General features: G+C 42.7%; 1 protein-coding gene across 2 annotated transcripts in view; it reads left to right on the top strand.

Annotated features, from left to right (window-relative positions):
* Positions 1–16085, top strand: part of atp1b3a (ATPase Na+/K+ transporting subunit beta 3a) — a 48900-nt gene extending 32815 nt beyond the window's left edge. For both annotated transcript variants that reach the window (XM_078564190.1, XM_078564189.1), the window contains 2 exons: positions 14788–14865; positions 15366–16085. In XM_078564190.1, the coding sequence (XP_078420316.1) occupies positions 14788–14865; positions 15366–15533 (246 nt within the window). In that variant the 3' untranslated portion in view covers positions 15534–16085. The remainder of the gene's footprint in view (positions 1–14787; positions 14866–15365) is intronic.
* The last annotated feature ends 2187 nt before the right edge of the window (positions 16086–18272 follow it).

Below are 18272 nucleotides of genomic sequence, written 5' to 3' on the forward strand. Positions count from 1 at the left end.
ACGTTGTAGAGAGGCAGGTGGTGATACTCTCTCCTAGGCAACACCCTGCCTTGCACCCCCCTGCCCCCCATCCCAGTCATAATCTAGGTGAACCATTTCATCTTTTAATAGATAAATTCAGGAAAGGAACTTCCAGATCTTAAACTTCTAAGTTTCACCTGTGTTCACAACACTAGTTCACCAAAATTAATCAAGTGACACTACATCACGGTCCAAGCAAGATAGCAGTGGGATCAAGAGGAAATGTTATATTTTTGCAGAGTACTTTGCTCCCCTACCTATACTTACCGTTATATGTTTTTAAGCCCATTTCCCAATTTTTAGCGTTCACTTTTTACTGTATCATCCATCTTTCTGATCTCCCTGACCCCAAAACTCCTTTCTCCTTCTAGCATGACCACAAGCTAAAGACTGTTCAGTATCTGCACTCTCCAAGGTCAGATGTAGCCTTAGTACTGCAGTCTTCCCCTCAGTTCTGAAATGGTGTGTGTTCCAAAATCATTGTATGATTTTAAAATTAAATTGGTTGTTTTGTATAACAATCTATTAAGACATCTTTCATCCACCAGATATAATTATAAACTGAAATCCTAGTTATTTATACAATTATAATTGGGTGTTATAATTTTGCATGTTTATATTAATGGAATAAAATATCTATTCAGTATTCATATATAAAGGTTTTTCTTTTCTATAGTCGTGCATTATATCCTGCAGATCTGCTTCTATCCATCCTAACTATTTGACCATTAATGCAATGTTGCTTATGCAGTTATCAGTCCCTGTACTCCTGGTCAAACTATTGCTGTGTAGTTGAGTCCCAGCTTCCCAAATCCTCTTTGAGCCCAAGCTTGATTCCTAATTACCAGCTCCCATTCTTCGCCCCTGAGCTGCCTACTCATCGCCCGCATGATATGCCTCAGGTTCCAGTACCAAAGGGTCAAGATCCTTTCTGCGGTTCCAAAGATTTGGAGCTCCGAGTCTGCCTCCAGGTCTCCATGACAGGTGAGAGTAAAAGGAAAGTGGAGAGGTGCAAAAGCAAATAAGATATCAGAAATCCAAGAAAGATCAGTTAAGATTTCTATAATGAAAGTCAGCATATGAGAGGCAATTAGAGTAAGAGATGTACAGGAAAGGGGGGAGAATGGAAGAGTGGCTTGCATAAAGAGTGAGAAATGCTTATTGCACTGGAGATGATAATTCCATGAGCCATCTGCAAATGACAGACAGTGGAAAACTAATAAGTGCAAAGAATTAAAGTGGGAGACAAGAGGAGAGATAAATCCTCCTCCCACCCCCTTTCAATAATTAATACCATGGGAGATCAATTGTTTAGGAAAATTCTGTCTCACTATTGAATAAATGAAATGGTGTCTAGTTTTCCAAATACAAATGATTTTTTTTCCTACATGGGTTGACTGTATAGTTTTCTTTCTTCTCCTGCTTCAGCTCCTACCCCAACAAAAATACCTTATTTATATCACTCTCACTTTTGTGTGATTCAGCTATTGTTGTATTTGAGGGATGATCAATAGAAGATAACAGCCTAAGGTGTCTTTTCTACCTGTTTCCCTCCAGGTGGGAAAGTACTCAGAACTAAGTTGCCATCCAATAATAAAAACAGAAAATGCTGGAAATACTCTGGGTCAGGCAGCACTTGTGAAGAGAGAAATGGAGTTAATGGGAGGAATTTATTATTCCTGATGCGTGTCCTGCCCATTGGTTGAAGAACTGTTGTGAAACCTGTGTCACTTCCGTGGGGTGGCCCAACCTAACTAAGTGCCTCTTAGGCACTTAACTGGCCCCAACGTTGGGCCTTCCCTGTGATTTAGGACCCAACTCCCCCCCCCCCCCCCCCTTCCCGTTGGACCAATTTGTCAAAGGGGTCCTTTTAACAGGCGTTGGGCCCTTAATTTACATATTCAATGGATGTAACATTTGGTTTAAGCATTCATCTGAAATACTTATAAAATGGGCTCCACAAATTTGCTGTGGGAGCCTGTGGAGGCTTGATGCAGGCTATCTCACTGCTAAATTGGAATGCTTTGTGCCCAGGTTTTATGCACAATAAACCGGTGCAATGCAAGATATTTCTACCCCACGGTTTTTGGGTGGGAGCATATTAAAATGGATTGTTTTCCCTGTGTTCGATTGGAGGAAGTTCTAGCTCATCCAAAATCACCTGACAAAGCAGAGGTGATCAGGAAGATTGACTCCTGGCTATCATATTGTCCCCAGAACCAAGTGCAAAGATGGACCACAACAAACTATGGCTGGAGAATAGTTTATTGAGCCAAATCGAGGAAGGACAATGTGCTGGGTGGTAGTCACAATGATCAAGGATGTAATTGACAACTTGACTTTGGGTACATTTCTCGCTTCATGCACCCCCAACAAGAAAATTCCTAACGCCATGCTTTAATTCCCCGCCACCATCAATATATCCTCTTTTAAAATTAGTGTGAGAGTGAGAATTAATCGTTGCCCATCTGCTTTGCATCACTGTTCATTGTTTTAAATCGTGGAATTGGTTGGAAGTTATTAAGCCAAACAATGTAAGGAAACTGAACTAATATATTCAGAATGTCAGCTTGGTTTGTTTGGTTTAGTCTTTCTGCTGAGTCAGGTTATGGTTTCCTTGGTTAGTCAAGGTCTTGGGATGATGCAGTACCAAGTCTTGCTATTGAAACTGGCAGATCTCCAGTGGCATTGCTCATGGTATATTGGGGAATACACTGTTTTATGATAACAGGTTTATTATATTAAAGCTCAGATTTTGCGGTCAGTGGCAAAGTGGCGATGTTTTCACCAATGACCTTACAGTTGCCCACAAAGATCTAGTGATTTCTGTGACATGGATTTCACCTTTCCTGATGTTAGTATGATTCTGGCACTAATTTAAGGAAATCTATAGCCATCCTGCAATAGTGTTGTCCTCAAGCAGGCAAAGCGGCCAGTCACGTTGAAGAATTCTCACTGACAGCAACCCAGGGAATAAAATGCACTGACTATCCTCCACTTTTTATAAATTTTACAGAGTGAAATAAATGATTGGAACATACATGAGGGGATAAGATAGAAACTATCAAATGTTTTAAAATTTTATATTAAAAAGCTCTGGGTTTTTTACCATAATGTATGAATTTGACACTCCACAGATAAAAAAATTAGTTTTTCAGGGCCAGGGAGTCTTCTATACCATTAAAAACCCAATTACATATCATTCAACAGTGTACCTTTTTTGGGTGTTTTCTACAGTGTGAAAAGGGAAGATTACACCTGTTCAAGTGCTTTCTAAAGATTGCTGTCTGAAGGGACTTCACCTTGTGGAGGAGAAAGGAATCACTGACGGCAACTTCTGGATTCCTACGTTTAACTGAGAATTTGCGGTGGCCAGAAGTTGCTGTCAGTTTCACTGTTGTAATGAAGGCAAATGCTGACTGTTTCACCATTGTTACAGCTGCAAAGTTTGGGCCACTGTCACCTAGTGTGGCTCAGGAGCCTCACTCTGACATGGTAGTTTGTCCTGTATTTGCTGCAGAGGAAGACAGTGGGCTGAAGATGTGCATGATTTGCTGGCTTCTGTTTTCTCTGGGCCCTCATCTGGACCAGCTTAGCTTTTCGTTTCTGCTCATCTTTGTTAACACCCTTTTGAAACAGTCAGTTACCAGAGGTCCTGGCACAGTTTAAAAATAAGGGGTCTCCAATTTAAGATGGAGATGAGGAGTTTCCAAGTGATTGCTGTCAACCTTGGTTTGTGAGTGTCAGGGTCATAAGACTTTGGAATTCTCTTCCCTAGCGAGCAGTGGAGGCTGAGTCATTGAATATATTCAAAAGTGTGTTGCACAGATTTTGGATTGACAAGGGAGTCAAGGGTTATGGGGGAAAGGCAGGAAAGTGGAGTTAAGACTAAAATCAGATCAGCCATGATCTTGTCGAATAGCAGAGCAGGCTCGAGGGGCTGAATGGCCTACTGCTCTTATTTTTTGTTGTCTTATGATGTATTGTTAACGGAATGGTATTTGAAATAGCCGGATGTAGTTTGGGGAGTGTTGGATGAAAGACTTTTTTAAAGGAGGATTTTTCATGTTCTCGCAAATGTAGTGTTTGTGATTTTCCAATATGCGCTGATGGTTAGTAAGGTGCATCATTGAAGATGCTTCACTGAAGGCACATACTCAAACTCTCTCCTTTTATAACCCCAGCATATTTAGGCTCATTAAGAGTCAGCTGGTTCCTACAATCTTGTGCGTTCTTTGACCTTGTAAACTAGACTCGACAAACTTTGAGTAGTAAAATTGCTCATATTTGGGAACTAGAATTTTAGTTATAATTTATATTTACTGGATGTAGCATTGAATCATTGTTCTATTTTTTTCTGTTTTCATATTCATTTTATTTTACACATGCTGCGAACTTGCAATCTCGTAATAATTTTTGGTAAGATGCAAGCACTGTATACCTCAGTGGTCTAAAATTCAGTGAAAATATTAACTTTTTTGAAAGTTTCAACAAATGTGGATCAACATTCTGAAACCCGGCTTAGAAAACAAAGTACTTCGGAATGTTTTTATTTTCTTTATGCACTGTTGTTATTGTATGCTGTAACATTGAAATTACTGAGGTTAGCAAATGCAGTCAAATGTTCTACATTAAGGTTCTGCTTGAATTATAAACATACATGATGAGGCTGTAGACCAGTTCTGAAAATGTTCACATCATTTAAAATGTTCTTATGATCGGAACGATTTGATTTGGTGTTTATTGATTTCTATACAAATTGAAAACCATGAAGTTAAATGCGCACAAGTAACATAATTCTACCTACACAATCTCAAAATTGTATAACTCTATAACTCTTTACCTTCCCTCAACAATGATTCTCGTTTCCTTGCACTCAATTGGAGATTTTTTTGAAATAGTTTACAGAGCTGTGGACAGTGGGTGCGTGGGGAGAAGAGAGCAAAAAAGATAAAGGTCCCTTAGGAGACTTTTGAAGGAATGAGGTGGATGAGATGAGGACATCCCAGAGGCAGCTGTTGATGGTGGAATAGAGGAAATGACAAACAAGTAGGCCTGTGTTGGATAGGTGAAGAGTGTGTTATATAAAGGAGGTTGTGGAGCATAGGACAAGAAGCTTATACAGCTATCTGGGGCAGAGGGAACCACTGAAACTTGGCAAGGATGGAGGTATTAGGGATGTGGACAAGAATAAAGGCTGGATTAGCTGTAGTATTTTTTTTGAATTCATTCATGGGATGTGGTTGTCACTAGCTAGGCCCATGTTCAGAGGGGACTAGAGAAACATTAGCCTTAGTGAGCCAGATGGGTTTTTACAACAATCAGCAATGGTTTCATGGTCATTTTAATTCCAAATTGTACCATCTTCCATGGTGGGATTTGAACCTGGGTTCCCAGAGCATTACGCTGGTCTCCGGCATAACCAGTGACAATACCATTATGCCACTGCCTCCCCTTTGAAGATTTTTATGTTTGAAGAGAGTAAAGTCATGAGGCCTATTATCATGAGCTTTGGGGAATCCCATAAGTGCATAGGGAGCCAAAAAGCTTTGGCTTGTCTGGATTTGGCTGATTGGAGTTCTGGCTCATTCGGGTCTCTTTGGGTAGGCATTTAGTGAGAGTACCAATAAGCTCGCAGCCAATGGACTGAACTGGGTGCCATTGCCATCCAAGTTTCCAGATATTGTTGATGGCAAAATTGAGAAGGGGTGGGGCTGTATCCTGTATATAGGGAACCGCGGATGTTACACTAGAGGTACATAATGAAAAGCCATTAGCGGCATTGCGTAGATAGGATAAACCAGGAGCAGGCAGTGCTGTAGAATGTGGAGATGAGATTTTTTATTTGGAGGAGGGAATGGTTAATGGTACATTAAGGCAGCAGAGAAGTGAGAACATAACCTTAAGGCAGCAAAGCATTCCAGCACTGTAGTCTGCATTTAGGCAATGGCAAAACTTGCTTTACTTTTATTTATCTTATCTTCGTGTCTGTTTTCAACTTTGGTTGATTTCTGCAATATAGGTATTTTCCTCCCTACTAAAGTTCCTAAAAAAAAGTGCTTATACAGCCAATCTGGCTTTTGGAACCTAGAGGCATTGATACAATACAAGAGGCAAATATTTCCCCCATTTGGCTTCAGATAAGACTGCTAGAGAATGCACTAATGGATGGACAAGTAGTCGGGAGATTTCTGATGATTAAGTTCACTAAATTTAGAAGAGGTTCCTGAAGATTGCCAAGTGTTCAACATCATTCATCATTAAAGAGTTAATGGACAAATCTATAAGTTTACTGGGGAAAAACCTGCATTGATTTTTAAGGGGCCCAGTGGGTATCAAGGGAGAAAAACTGGTCATATTTTTTTGAAGGATAATGCAGTTTATTTTATATACTACTATTTTCAAGAGTTTTTGACAGCATTCTTATACTGAAGAACCAGGGGTGAGGTAAAGAATTGCAGTATAGTGAAGTATGTCCCTCCATAATTAGATTAGTAGGTGTTGGTTATTTACACCTGGATGATGTGGCTACATAATCTGAAGAAGAAAATTGTTACCCTTGGAATAATAAAGAGCTGAGCAATGAAAATTATTCAGAATAGGAATTTCTTGTCGAAATGTCAAAGAAATATGACCTTTTCTTGGAAATTAGACTTTGAAGTGACCTAATTGAAGTTTTCAGGATCATGAAGGGGATGGATAAACATGTGCAGAGAAAAATGTCATTCACAATATTAAAATGTTGCAATACCAGGAGATTTTAAAAATTGTTTAAAAATTGGGAAGTTAAGAGAAACAAAATGTGTTTTAGAGAAATGGTAGTTCTGGAATAAACTACAATGCAATTAAACCAACTAAAACTGGGTCTAAGAACAAACTACATCTCTTTTTGAAAGAGGAGTATGTTAAGAAGGAAGATTATTGGGATTTATATCCAGCAAACAAAAAAGTAATTTGGGCCTGATGCCCTTTCCTGTTCCTCAAGGTTTAGTTTTAATTGTACGGTATGTGCTTTCCGAATTATCTTGTGCTACAAGTATTCCCATACATGACATTCCAGGTTCATGAGATAAGGCACTCTTCTTAAAAACAGTCCACAGTACCTGGTACGATTGGTTAAGGAACTGTAAAGGCTAGAAATTAATTGTAGTTAACTTCTGTGACGAATGCATTCACTCTTCTGATGATTTTTTAAAGTGCATTAATCACAGTGGTTGCACATAGGGTTTTTGTACAAAAGTGGAAGCTCGGCTTTTCTAAGTTATTTTAATTTTCCTTTCCTCCGGTTACTTGTACCATTCTGAGCTGCTCACTGAAATTACGGGCTTTCATTTTACATTACTCGCTGTGGAGGGGACACTTAGCCCTGTCTTGGCACTTCCATAACTTCATAATTAAGTTTTCAAACTCAGGTAGTTTTGTGGGGTGGGGGGGGGGCAGTGAAATCACGGTTCAGACCCAATCCTTAGCACACTATTGTAACGTGTAATGGTGCATCATGCCAGTTGAAGGACTTCTAAAGATTCCGACCATACGAATGCACAGTCCATTTGCACAGCAATATTTGCACAGCAATATTTGCACACGGTAGTTTCAACAGCAACAAAATTGACTTTTAACTCATTGTGGTGCCATGAATTAATACTCTGGTAACAAGTACTCTGATACCAAAAGTGATAAACTCTCAGTCTCAACAGTATTGTCAGAGGGAAGCATTAATTGATACACAACAACCATCAGTGTATCATGCTGACAGTTATATTCGTCACCCGCTGTTCTGGGCTGTCTTATTTACTGTCAAAAATCAGCATAAGAGTTAAGCTTTCTGAGGTCCTCCAGAGTCTAGTCAGGGCTCTTCCATCCATGTGCTAACTTCAGCAAAATCATGGTCACATGATCAGCTGGTTCTGACATGTGAGCATACACATCCTGAGCTATGTTAAAAGTACATAAGCTTTGTATGAGTCCATAAATGGGAAAACAGAAATAAGTTTTTATGCTGGATTCAATTTTGGACGATAACAGCATTAATAATAAACTTGAAAGGGATGGGTGCAGTAATTGCATCAATTAAGTATGTGATTAGAACCAAAATCACTGGATTAAAATTTTTAATTGTAAATTCAAATGCTTGCAGCCCTACTAAAATTAGTTGCTTTACCAAACCATTTAGTTTAGGAATTGGATGAGATACAGGAGAAAACTAAGTCAGAACAGAAATTTGACATTTTTTTAAAAACCAAGGATAGCAGCCGATACATTTCTATCTGGCTAACCCGTTTTAAGCAGTGTTGCATGGGAAATGTGGAAAAGGTTGATGTTTACAAGGTTGTGCTAAATGTTGCCCTTTACAATCTTCTCTAAAGTGTAAAGGTTGGCGCCTAAATCTGTGCACTCCACGGACAAAAATGTTGCTTGTGTGCTCGGATTCAGTTTGACATTTGCTCAAATGGTTTTGGATTTTGTCATTCAAAATTAGGGCCAGGATTTTGAGATCGGTGTGCAGGGGTGGGCCCGACGAGCCAACGCGTAAAATGACGCACGGCGACGTCGGGCATGCGTCCCAACGTCACTGCATGCCATTGCGATATTTCGGTGGGTGGGCATGCCATGAGCTCCGAGGCGTGCCCGCTATTAATTAACGGGCCACTTAAGGCCCTTGAGGCATTAATACACCGAGATTTTTCAGAGTCCGTGCGATCTCCAGAGTGTCACATGGGCACAGTGGGCAGGCGGGTAGGCTACATTTTTAAAAACCTCATCCACGGTCAGGATAAGAAGGTTGAGTGGGCTCGCGAGTGCTATTTGTTAAGTCATTTACTTTTCAAACTTACTGCTACTTGCTTGAACAGGAGAACATCAAATCTCTTCAGAGCTGCTTGTACAGGAATGACAGGCTTCAGGTCAGGACTCAGGATAAACATCATTCTTGGGGCCTTGCAGGTTTCAGGCAGCCTTCCCTTACCCTGGGAATGGGAGTTGTGCTCTCCACTGGAGGCACCTCCTCTGAGGAGGAAGAGAGGGCCAGAAAGAGGGAGGAGGCTAGGAGTCCATATTCAGCCTCCAGGGGAGCCACCTCTGGGAGGACAGGTGCAGGCACAAGGGACACAGGGCCAACAGGAAGTGTAAGGCGGAAGGGGCCACAGAACATAAGGACGAGGAGCAGGAGTAGGCAATTCAGCCCCTCGAGCCTGCTCTGCCATTCATTGCGGTCATGGCTGATCCCATTTCGGCCTCAACTCCAATTTCCCGCCCTCTCCCCATAACCTTTCAACCCATTACTAATTAAAAATCTGTCTATCTCCTCCTTAAATTTATTCAACGTCCCGGCATCCACTGCACTCCACAGATTCACGACCCTTTGAGAAAAGTAATTCCTCCTCATCTCTGATTTAAATCTACCAGCCCTTAGCCTAAAACTATGGCCTCTCATTCTAGAATGCCCCACAAGGGGAAACATCCGCTCCACATCTACTTTATCTATCCCCTTTAGCATCTTATATACCTCAATTAGATCTCCTCTCATCCTTCTAAACTCTAGCGAGTATAGGCCTAAACCGCTCAATCTCTCCTCATAAGACAAGCCCCGCATCTCTGGAATCAATCTAGTGAACCTCCTCTGAACCGTCTCCAATGCAACTACATCCTTCCTCAAATAAGGGGACCAAAACTGTGCACAGTACTCCAGGTGCGATCTCACCAATGCCTTGGACAGCTGCAACAACACTTCCCTATTTTTATACTCCATTCCTTTAGCAATAAATGCCAAAATTCCATTTGCCTTCCTTATTACCTGCTGTACCTGCATACTAGCTTTCAGCGATTCATGCACGAGGACACCCAGATCCCTCTGCAGTGAAGCATTCTGAAGTTTCTCTCCATTTAAATAATAAGTCGCCTTTTTATTCTTCCGACCAAAATGGATAACCTCACCCTTATCCACGTTAAACTCCATCTGCCAAATTTTGGCCCATTCACCTAGCCTATCCATATCCATTTGTAAATTTCTTATTTCTTCATTGCAACTTACTTTCCCACTATTTTGGTGTCATCTGCAAATTTAGCTATAGTATCTTCTATCCCTGAATCCAAGTCATTAACATCGACTGTAAATAGTTGGGGCCCAGGGATGTCACTATCCTGTTGCCAGGGTTTACAGGTGACGAAGCAGCTACCTCAGTATGTCCGAGGTGCAATGCCGAAGGAGGCTCCGCCTCTCAAGGGAGACAGTGACCTCCATCTGTCAGATGATAGGCCCCGAGATCAGCTCCAAATGTGTGGGTGGACACCCCATGCCAGTGGCGTTGAATGTCACAGCTGCCCTCAACTTCTATGCCTCCGGCTCTTTCCAGGGATCGGTGGGTGATCTTTGCAGAGTCTCCCAGTCAGCTGTCCACAGTTGTCAAGCTTGTGACAGATGCTCTGTTCAGGTGTGCATTGACTTTCATTTATTACCGCTGGGACGAGGCCAGCCAGGCGGAGCGAACCAGAAGCTTTGCAGCGATTGCTGGGTCCCCCCGTGTCCAGGGTGCAATTGACTGCACTCATGTGGCCATCAAGGCGCCAGCAGGTGAGCCGGGAGCCTTTGTCAACAGGAAGGGATTCCACTCCATGAACGTGCAGATAGTGTGTGATCACAGGATGCTGATTCTACAAGTCTGTGCAAGGTACCCAGGCAGCTCCCATGACGCTACATTCTGAGACATTCCCAGATGCCGAGTCTCTTCAGTGCTCCAGCCTGGCTGGATGGATGGCTGCTGGGTGACAAGAGCTATGTCCTCAAAAGGTGGCTCATGATGCCTCACCGCCATCCAAAAACAGAGCTGAGCAGCGGTACAATAGGAGCCACGCCTCCACAAGGACTGTTGTGGAGAGAACCATCGGTTTTCTCAAGATGCGCTTCCGATGCCTGGACCATTCAGGGGGCGCACTGCCATACCCCCCAGATCGTGTGTCGCTGATAGTGGTTGCATGATGCTCCACAATCTGGCGCTGGAAAGGGAGACGTAGTGGAGGGAGATGATGTAGACGCAGATGCTCTGGCTGCACAAGATGAGTCCAGTAGCGAGTCCGAGGATAAGAATGCTCAGGAGAATGCTGAGGGAATAGTTGCTGACCTGGGCAACCTCCAGGGAGGCAGGGACACCCGGGAGGCTTTGATCCAATGATCCTTCAGCTAGCCCACCACAGATGGACCTCCAACACATGCCAGGGCTTCAGGCTCCATACTCGATACCTGAGAGCAACATCTGCCTGGTTAGGAACATTAACTATGTGCCTTGTCAATAAAGCTCAACGACAGACAAGTCACTCATAACATCATGGGTTCCCGTCCACCTGCAGAACTAATGAAGCACTCAGAGGCTTGTTCAGAACTAAAACATTTAATGATTTCCTAAAACAAAACAGAAAAGAAAGTTCATTCAGAGGTGCTGAGCTGCGCACTGATTAATAAGCAGTTAATACCAGGGCAACAGAAAACCACCAGTGAGAAGCCCGTGGTGTGCTTAAGGTGCCTTATGCTTATGTTTTCGGGTGCCACGTCTAGGTTCTCCCCCCTCACTGGCACTGGCATTGGAGACAGCCTGCTCACTCTGCTATCCTGTTGGCCTTCATGATCTTGGCAGGCGTCCTCTGGCCTGTGGAGCCTGTGATGGCCCTGTCTGGGAGGGAGCAGCCAATGGCACAGCTGGCATCTCCCTAGTCGCCGCAACCTCACTGGATACCACGATCACTGGCAGAGGGTTGGAGGAGCTGCTCCCCGCATCCAGAGCACCCTGAGAGGAGCCTGCAGAGACGACAGGCAGCTTGTGCGCCAACTTGAGGTCACTTCGGACCTCCCTGCTCACCATTGATGGATGGGCACCTAGCCGGGATACTGGGTGCCCAATCCATCTCCCACACTGACACTGACCAGCTGAGGTCAATGCCACTGTGAGGGCCTGTAGGTCCGAGCGCATCCCTTGGAAGCCCTGATTGTTCTCCTGGAGGAGCCTCATGAGAGTCGCCACTCTCTAAATGGAGGAAACATTGCGCTTGGCCATGAGGGTCAGTGCATTGCTGATGCTCCACATAGACTCCTCCATCACAGAGACCATGCCACGCATCCCCTCATGTATCTCCGCCAGGTCCTCCTGCAGACTCTGCTGGACTTCCAGCATCTGCTGCCTTGGACGACTCCAGAGGCACATCACCAGCCACCGACTGAGCATGTTCCTGGTCCCTTGCAGTCCTCCGACTGCCGGCACCATGGACACTCTTTGTCTCCATCTTCACCTCAAGCGAGTGTGAAGTGCCCTCACCACTGTGCCCCAGGACACTAGCCGACGATCTTCTCCCCACCGAGGTGCTAGTATCTGCTGTGATGCCTGCCTGGCTGAGATGGTGTGACGCTGGTGCGTATATCTCTTCAGGCCTCTCAGGTGTTAGCGGTGGGCCCTCTGCCTCTCGGTCCAGGCATGCTCCGGTGAGGCTGAAAGGAAGAACAGGGACACTTGATTAGTTGAAGTCATGACACTGTTAGTGTGCATGCCTGGCCCCCAGATCAAGATGCGCTCCTCCTTCCATAATCAATGGGAAACCCATGTCGGATGCTGAATTTAATAAACAGGCAACAGTGGAATGGTTGCAAGGACAGACATTATGACCTCTGTGCACGGCACTCTTACCTCCCACTGGCACCCAAACCTCACCACTGCTGGTAGACCTGAGCGCGTGGCGCCTCTCCAGCTCGAGAGCCTCTTGCTCATATTGTGAGAATGAGTAATTGAGCCTGGCCTCCGCCAGTCCACATCCGCTCTGCGTTATTGTGTGCGGTCTTCTCCTGAAAAGGAAATAGGAACCTTGATTAGTCCACCCTGTACCTGGATTGCCATTGCAGCCCTGCCACTTCCACCTGAGTGAAACATTGCAGGGCTCCAGTGAATCGTGACCCTGGAGCAGCCCCACACTCACACCAAGCAGCCAGGGCTGACCCCCTTTGCCCAGATGCTGCCTCCATCACATTTGCCACTCACACTGTATCACCTTTTAAAGCAAGGAAGCACTACCACTTAGAATGCCAAGGGCAGCAGGTGGATGGCTGCCTCGCCACCTGGAAGTTCCCCTCCCAGTCAGTCAGCATCCTGACTTTGAAATGTTTCAGCATTCCAGCACTCACCTAGGTACAGATCTTTGAGGTCACCCTCAACACAGCACTGTGGGTGTAAGTGTACCACATGCAGTGGATACAGAAGCTAGCTCAGCACCACCCTCTCAGGGTCAACTAGGTATGGGCAATAAATGCTGGCCCACCCAGCGATGGCCACATGGTGTGAATGATTCAATGCAGTAACAACATTCAGAGTTGTGGGGGGCGCTAAGTGAACCAGGCCAACACGGTACTCACCCTTCCTGATCGCAAGAGGTTGTTGAACCGCTTGCAGCACTGAACCCAGGTGTGTCGCACCACATCGTGTGCGCTGACCTTTTCTGCCACCTCCTCCCAGGCACGTTTCGTCATGTTGGGGGGGGGCTTCCTCCTCCTGTCCCTTGGCACGATGATTTCATGCCGTGCTGCCACCTCCTCGAGGGCAGTGAGGCACTCATCCGAGAATCTAGGGGCACAGTGCCCCGCTGACCTGCCCTCCTGTCTGGCCTGATCTCCGAGAGCGCTGTCGGGAACCCTTCTTTGCGCCATCGTTGCCAGCCTTTGGTAGGCTGCCTGCGCGGTTTTTAAACAGGCCGCCGGGTCGCCATTGGACCCGGCAGCCATTGGAGTCCTGCCGCTGCCTGCACCACCCGCTGTCCTCGGGAGGCACGATTCACGCTGGGCAGGCCTTAATTGGTCCGCCGCGTAAAATGGTGGTGCAGAGCCGATCGTGGGCGGCGACTGACTCTGTGCCCGCTCTCTCGCACAGCCCACCCAACATGCTGAAAATTCCCCCCTAGAAGTCATCAATTTAAGATGCATCACCTTCAAATCTGCCTTTGCTGCATTTCTACTCTGGATTTTAGAACCCTGATGTTTATATACTAGCTTGTGTTATGACACTTTCTTTTGAAAAACCACAAGTCTTCTGTTTAGCAATACAGAAATTTCCAGTATTGTTGGTAGTTCTGCATTTGAAAGAAAAAATAATCAATTTCAGAGTTGTGAAATTACTTTTGCTAAAATGTGCATTAATTAGTGTATTCATTTTATGTATTTTACAATAAGGAACCCTAAATTTAGGATTTTAAAAGTGGTGATGTAGAGTACTTATGGTTAGCATTGAGTAATAAGGTGATTGTAGAGTACCTTTAAATTCTTTCCCCTACTCGAATTATACCCCTGTAGAAATCCAGTGAGCGATAATCTCACAATGTGTATTAGATTTAGTTCTAATTGTCGAAGCATAGCTCTTGCAGTGAAATTGTGGCTTTTTGGTTTTTGTCTTTTTATTTGCGATTGATCACTAAGGAATAATAGATATTGCTTGATGTTTAGTTTTGTTTTTCCTCCCAGTCTGTCTGGCCAGCCAAAACTGGTTAACTCATCGGGGATTCATTCATCATTCTAATTCTGGGTGCGGCATATTACATGAATTAACTACCACACTGCCTCTGTCTTCGATTTGCAATTTTAATCTTTGCGCAAAATGATGGATGTGTTACTAAATATAGAGTTTGCTTTTTCAAAAAAAAATTAACATGTACTTTCTATGTCTTCCAAAACCTCTGATCAGTTAGGTAATAGTATCAAACTGTAATATGAAGGATTGTAAACTTTTGCTTATCTTTATACAGAAAGAACCACCATTGGCTGTAAAATACTTTGGATCATTTGATAAAATGTACTATCCATATTATGGCAAAAAAGCCCATGTAAGTTCGTTTTAATTCTAATGCTACATTTCTTGGCTCATGTGTTTGACATTGTTTTTATTGTATGGTCTATTTGAATGCAATCATCTGATTTTTCATCTCTGCCCATAAAGGCTGTGCATGCTGGATCAATTGAAATTTCCAAGGCGATTGATAAATTTTTGTTAGCTCAGAGTTTCAAGGGATATGAACAAAGATGGTAAATTGAGCTGAGTTACATGCTCTAAATGAATGGCCGACTCCTGTTCCCATCTCCCTACACGTGCAATGCTGACTTAACAACGTTGTTGTATGAGTTTCAAGTTTGTGAAATTTGCCAAGCAAAAGTTTTGTTTTGTCATGTCAATCATCATTACTGGCTTTGTACATAGTCAGATGACTTGCTTTATGGAGCTGGGGATATCCAACTCTGATCTAGTGGTAAATGCTAACATGTTAGCTAGAAGAGGTGGTATTAAAAGGTATAAGTGCCTGATATTTGTTTTTGTCCTTCCTTGTAGGTTAACTACTCACAGCCTCTGGTTGCTGTAAAACTAATGCTGGATACCAATGATACCAACAAGGATTTAATGATTGAGTGCAAAATAACCGGTGCCAATCTGAAGAATGATGACGATCGCGACCGGTTCTTAGGTCGAGTAGCTTTCAGAGTTCACGTAACAGACTAGCATGAACGGGAGAGCTTGCACGATGACTACTTTGTTGTCTTGTTTTGTTATAATGCGCTGGACCTGCCATTGTAGATGTGTGACCACTTTGAAGGGGGTATGAGCTAGATGGCATTTTATGGTAGCATCATGTTGTGCTTCCAGATATCAAGTGTTAAAACAAATCCTAAATACATAGCTGCCTGCCTTGCCCCCAGCCCAACCCCCTGTTGGATCAGTTTACGCACATATTAAGACATCATGCCATAATAAGGGACCTGTAAATAGCTCTACTTATAACTTTGAATAATGGCGGTCTTTGTCCTTTTTGTGCTGTGATTTTTGCCCCAAGTGAATGTCTAAAGCTTGATGTGCTGTTGCTGTGTACATATTTAATGAACTTAACACAGGTTAACTTTCAAATAGAAGAATGGAAAGTTTAGGAAGCAAGATCAAATGATACCCCAGGCTGACCGTAAATGATTTTATAACCTTTGCAGAATTATGTCTTTCGTGCAGATGCCTTAAAACCTGTATGAAGAAAAGAGAAAATAAAACTGGATTTTAAACTTTTTTTTGGGATGTGGATTGGTGTTTTTAAACTTTGCTTTATCTCATAAGCAGAATCCTTTAAAGCAGCGGGTGATCTAAACTGATTTTGGCATGAACCACAGATGTGGCTACAGTGACACGATTTTAGCTACATGCATTAAATGCCACACTCACGTATTCATGTAAGTGTACTTCATGTATATTTACTTTTACCACTATTCACTAAAAAGGTTGTGTTAAGCATTCACAACAATCAAAACATTCACACATTGCATCTTTTTCATTTTACCAACACAAAGGTTAAAGTACACATGCGTACAATGAGCAATATAGATATTGAGATCACATGCCCAGCATGCACACCAATCAGAAATACAGTTATCCACATCTGAATTCCTAACTAGCCATTAGCTGGCAATTTGGATAACCCTGGCCTTTTAAATCTTGAAATTATATATTTTAACGCCCCAGCTGGTTCTTGACCAATGAAGACTTTATTGAATAATGTGAACATTCCCCTCTAAACAAGAGGTTACTGAGAACAGCTTACATTTTTACGATTTAGACTTTCAATGAAAGCCACCAAGTTACTAGTCAGTTTAAGGCATGGTATGATTCAAATTCCTGCACATAAGGTTTCAAAAACATTTTACAGAAACTTTTTCTTTACCAGTATTAATGTAAATCATATTTCATTACCCTTTATTCTTGAGTAATTTTAGGTTGCCCATGGTCAGAAGCGAAAAAATATCTATCTTTGACATGATTCTTGGGAAAATATCCATGTAATTCCAACTGTCCTTGTTAAGACTGCTGAGTTTAGATTTGTTATTTGTCTGAATTAGGATAATGTTATGCATCCTCTTTGGTTCTCAAGGCCTCGCTGCATGGCCTTTATATGACCAATGAACTCAAGGGCATTATCCCTCAAGTTTTCCTTTCCCTCTCCCAAAAGTTAATTATAATCTCCCTTTGAGCGGTTTTCAAGGTCTCACAGATGGTGACCTCAAAATTGTCATGACTGAAACCCAGGAACCTTTCAACATTTTCCTTGACTTCCAGTCAACAATATCATGGTCTTTAACAGATCATTTTTGAACTATTGCCACAGGATTTTTAAATCCAATTATAAATCATGCTGTACTGAAATGAAATCTTTATAGACCTTGTGAAAGGCAGCGTAACATTTGCCATGAGGTCATTTCTCCATGTACTTTTCCAGATCAGCATTAAAACTACACGAAGACTTGTTTAAAGCATAACCTGTTACTGTATTGAAAATTCCAGTTTCCCAAGGGCACAGCAAGGTTATTCAGAAAGTAGATAAGTCCTACAGACCAAGAATAACCCTGGATCAATCCTGTTCTGTGCTCAGTTGGAAGATAACATATAGAACAGCAGAGGTGCCTTAAGCGGCTTGGAGTTGAGGAGTGAACAACTAGCCAGTGTTCCAGCAGCTAATTGCTATTGAGGAGACAAACTGCACATTTTCTTTAGCTTTGATTAGGAAGTGACCATATGCTTTTTATTGTGTTTATAACAATAATTCGTATTTATAATAGCGGCTTAGCATAGTAAAACATCTCAAAGGAGCTTCACAGTTATGTTTTTGAACATATTTTGACACCAAACCAAAGGAGGAAAGAGGCTAATTGCAGAGGTTAGCTAATCTCTGTTCACAAATCTTCATTCAAAAGTACTGCTTTGAAGATGAGCAAAAAATTTATATTCCAGGACCGCACCTGGACATTTCTTTTCATAATCTTTTAGCACATTAACTGGTGGGTAGACCATTCGTCATACAAACATTGTGATGTTCACCAAGCAATAGCAACAATCTGAAACAATCCATTATTGAACATTTTTTCAGTTAGTACGAAGGATATGATAATCAGGTAGGTCACCACCCAAATGTAATCTTATCTGTGATGTAGCAATTTTGGGTGTCAGTCCAATAATTCAAGTACATTGTGCTATTGTGTAAATATGTTCCGCCACATTCAAGACCAACAAACTTATGTTGTAAAACCGAAAGGTAGTCTCTTCCATATCCCTCAAACATGATGAATTGCCTCAATGTTTATGTATATTTGATATTTGGTGGAATAATGTATTTGTCACAGCTTGCTGTTATCATTACTGCACATTTTAAATGACATTTTCTCTCCTACTTTAGACTGCTTTAAGTATGCATATATGAACATTTGT

Source organism: Cetorhinus maximus, chromosome 19 (genome assembly GCF_964194155.1).
Source record: "Cetorhinus maximus chromosome 19, sCetMax3.hap1.1, whole genome shotgun sequence".
Lineage (NCBI taxonomy): Eukaryota > Metazoa > Chordata > Chondrichthyes > Lamniformes > Cetorhinidae > Cetorhinus > Cetorhinus maximus.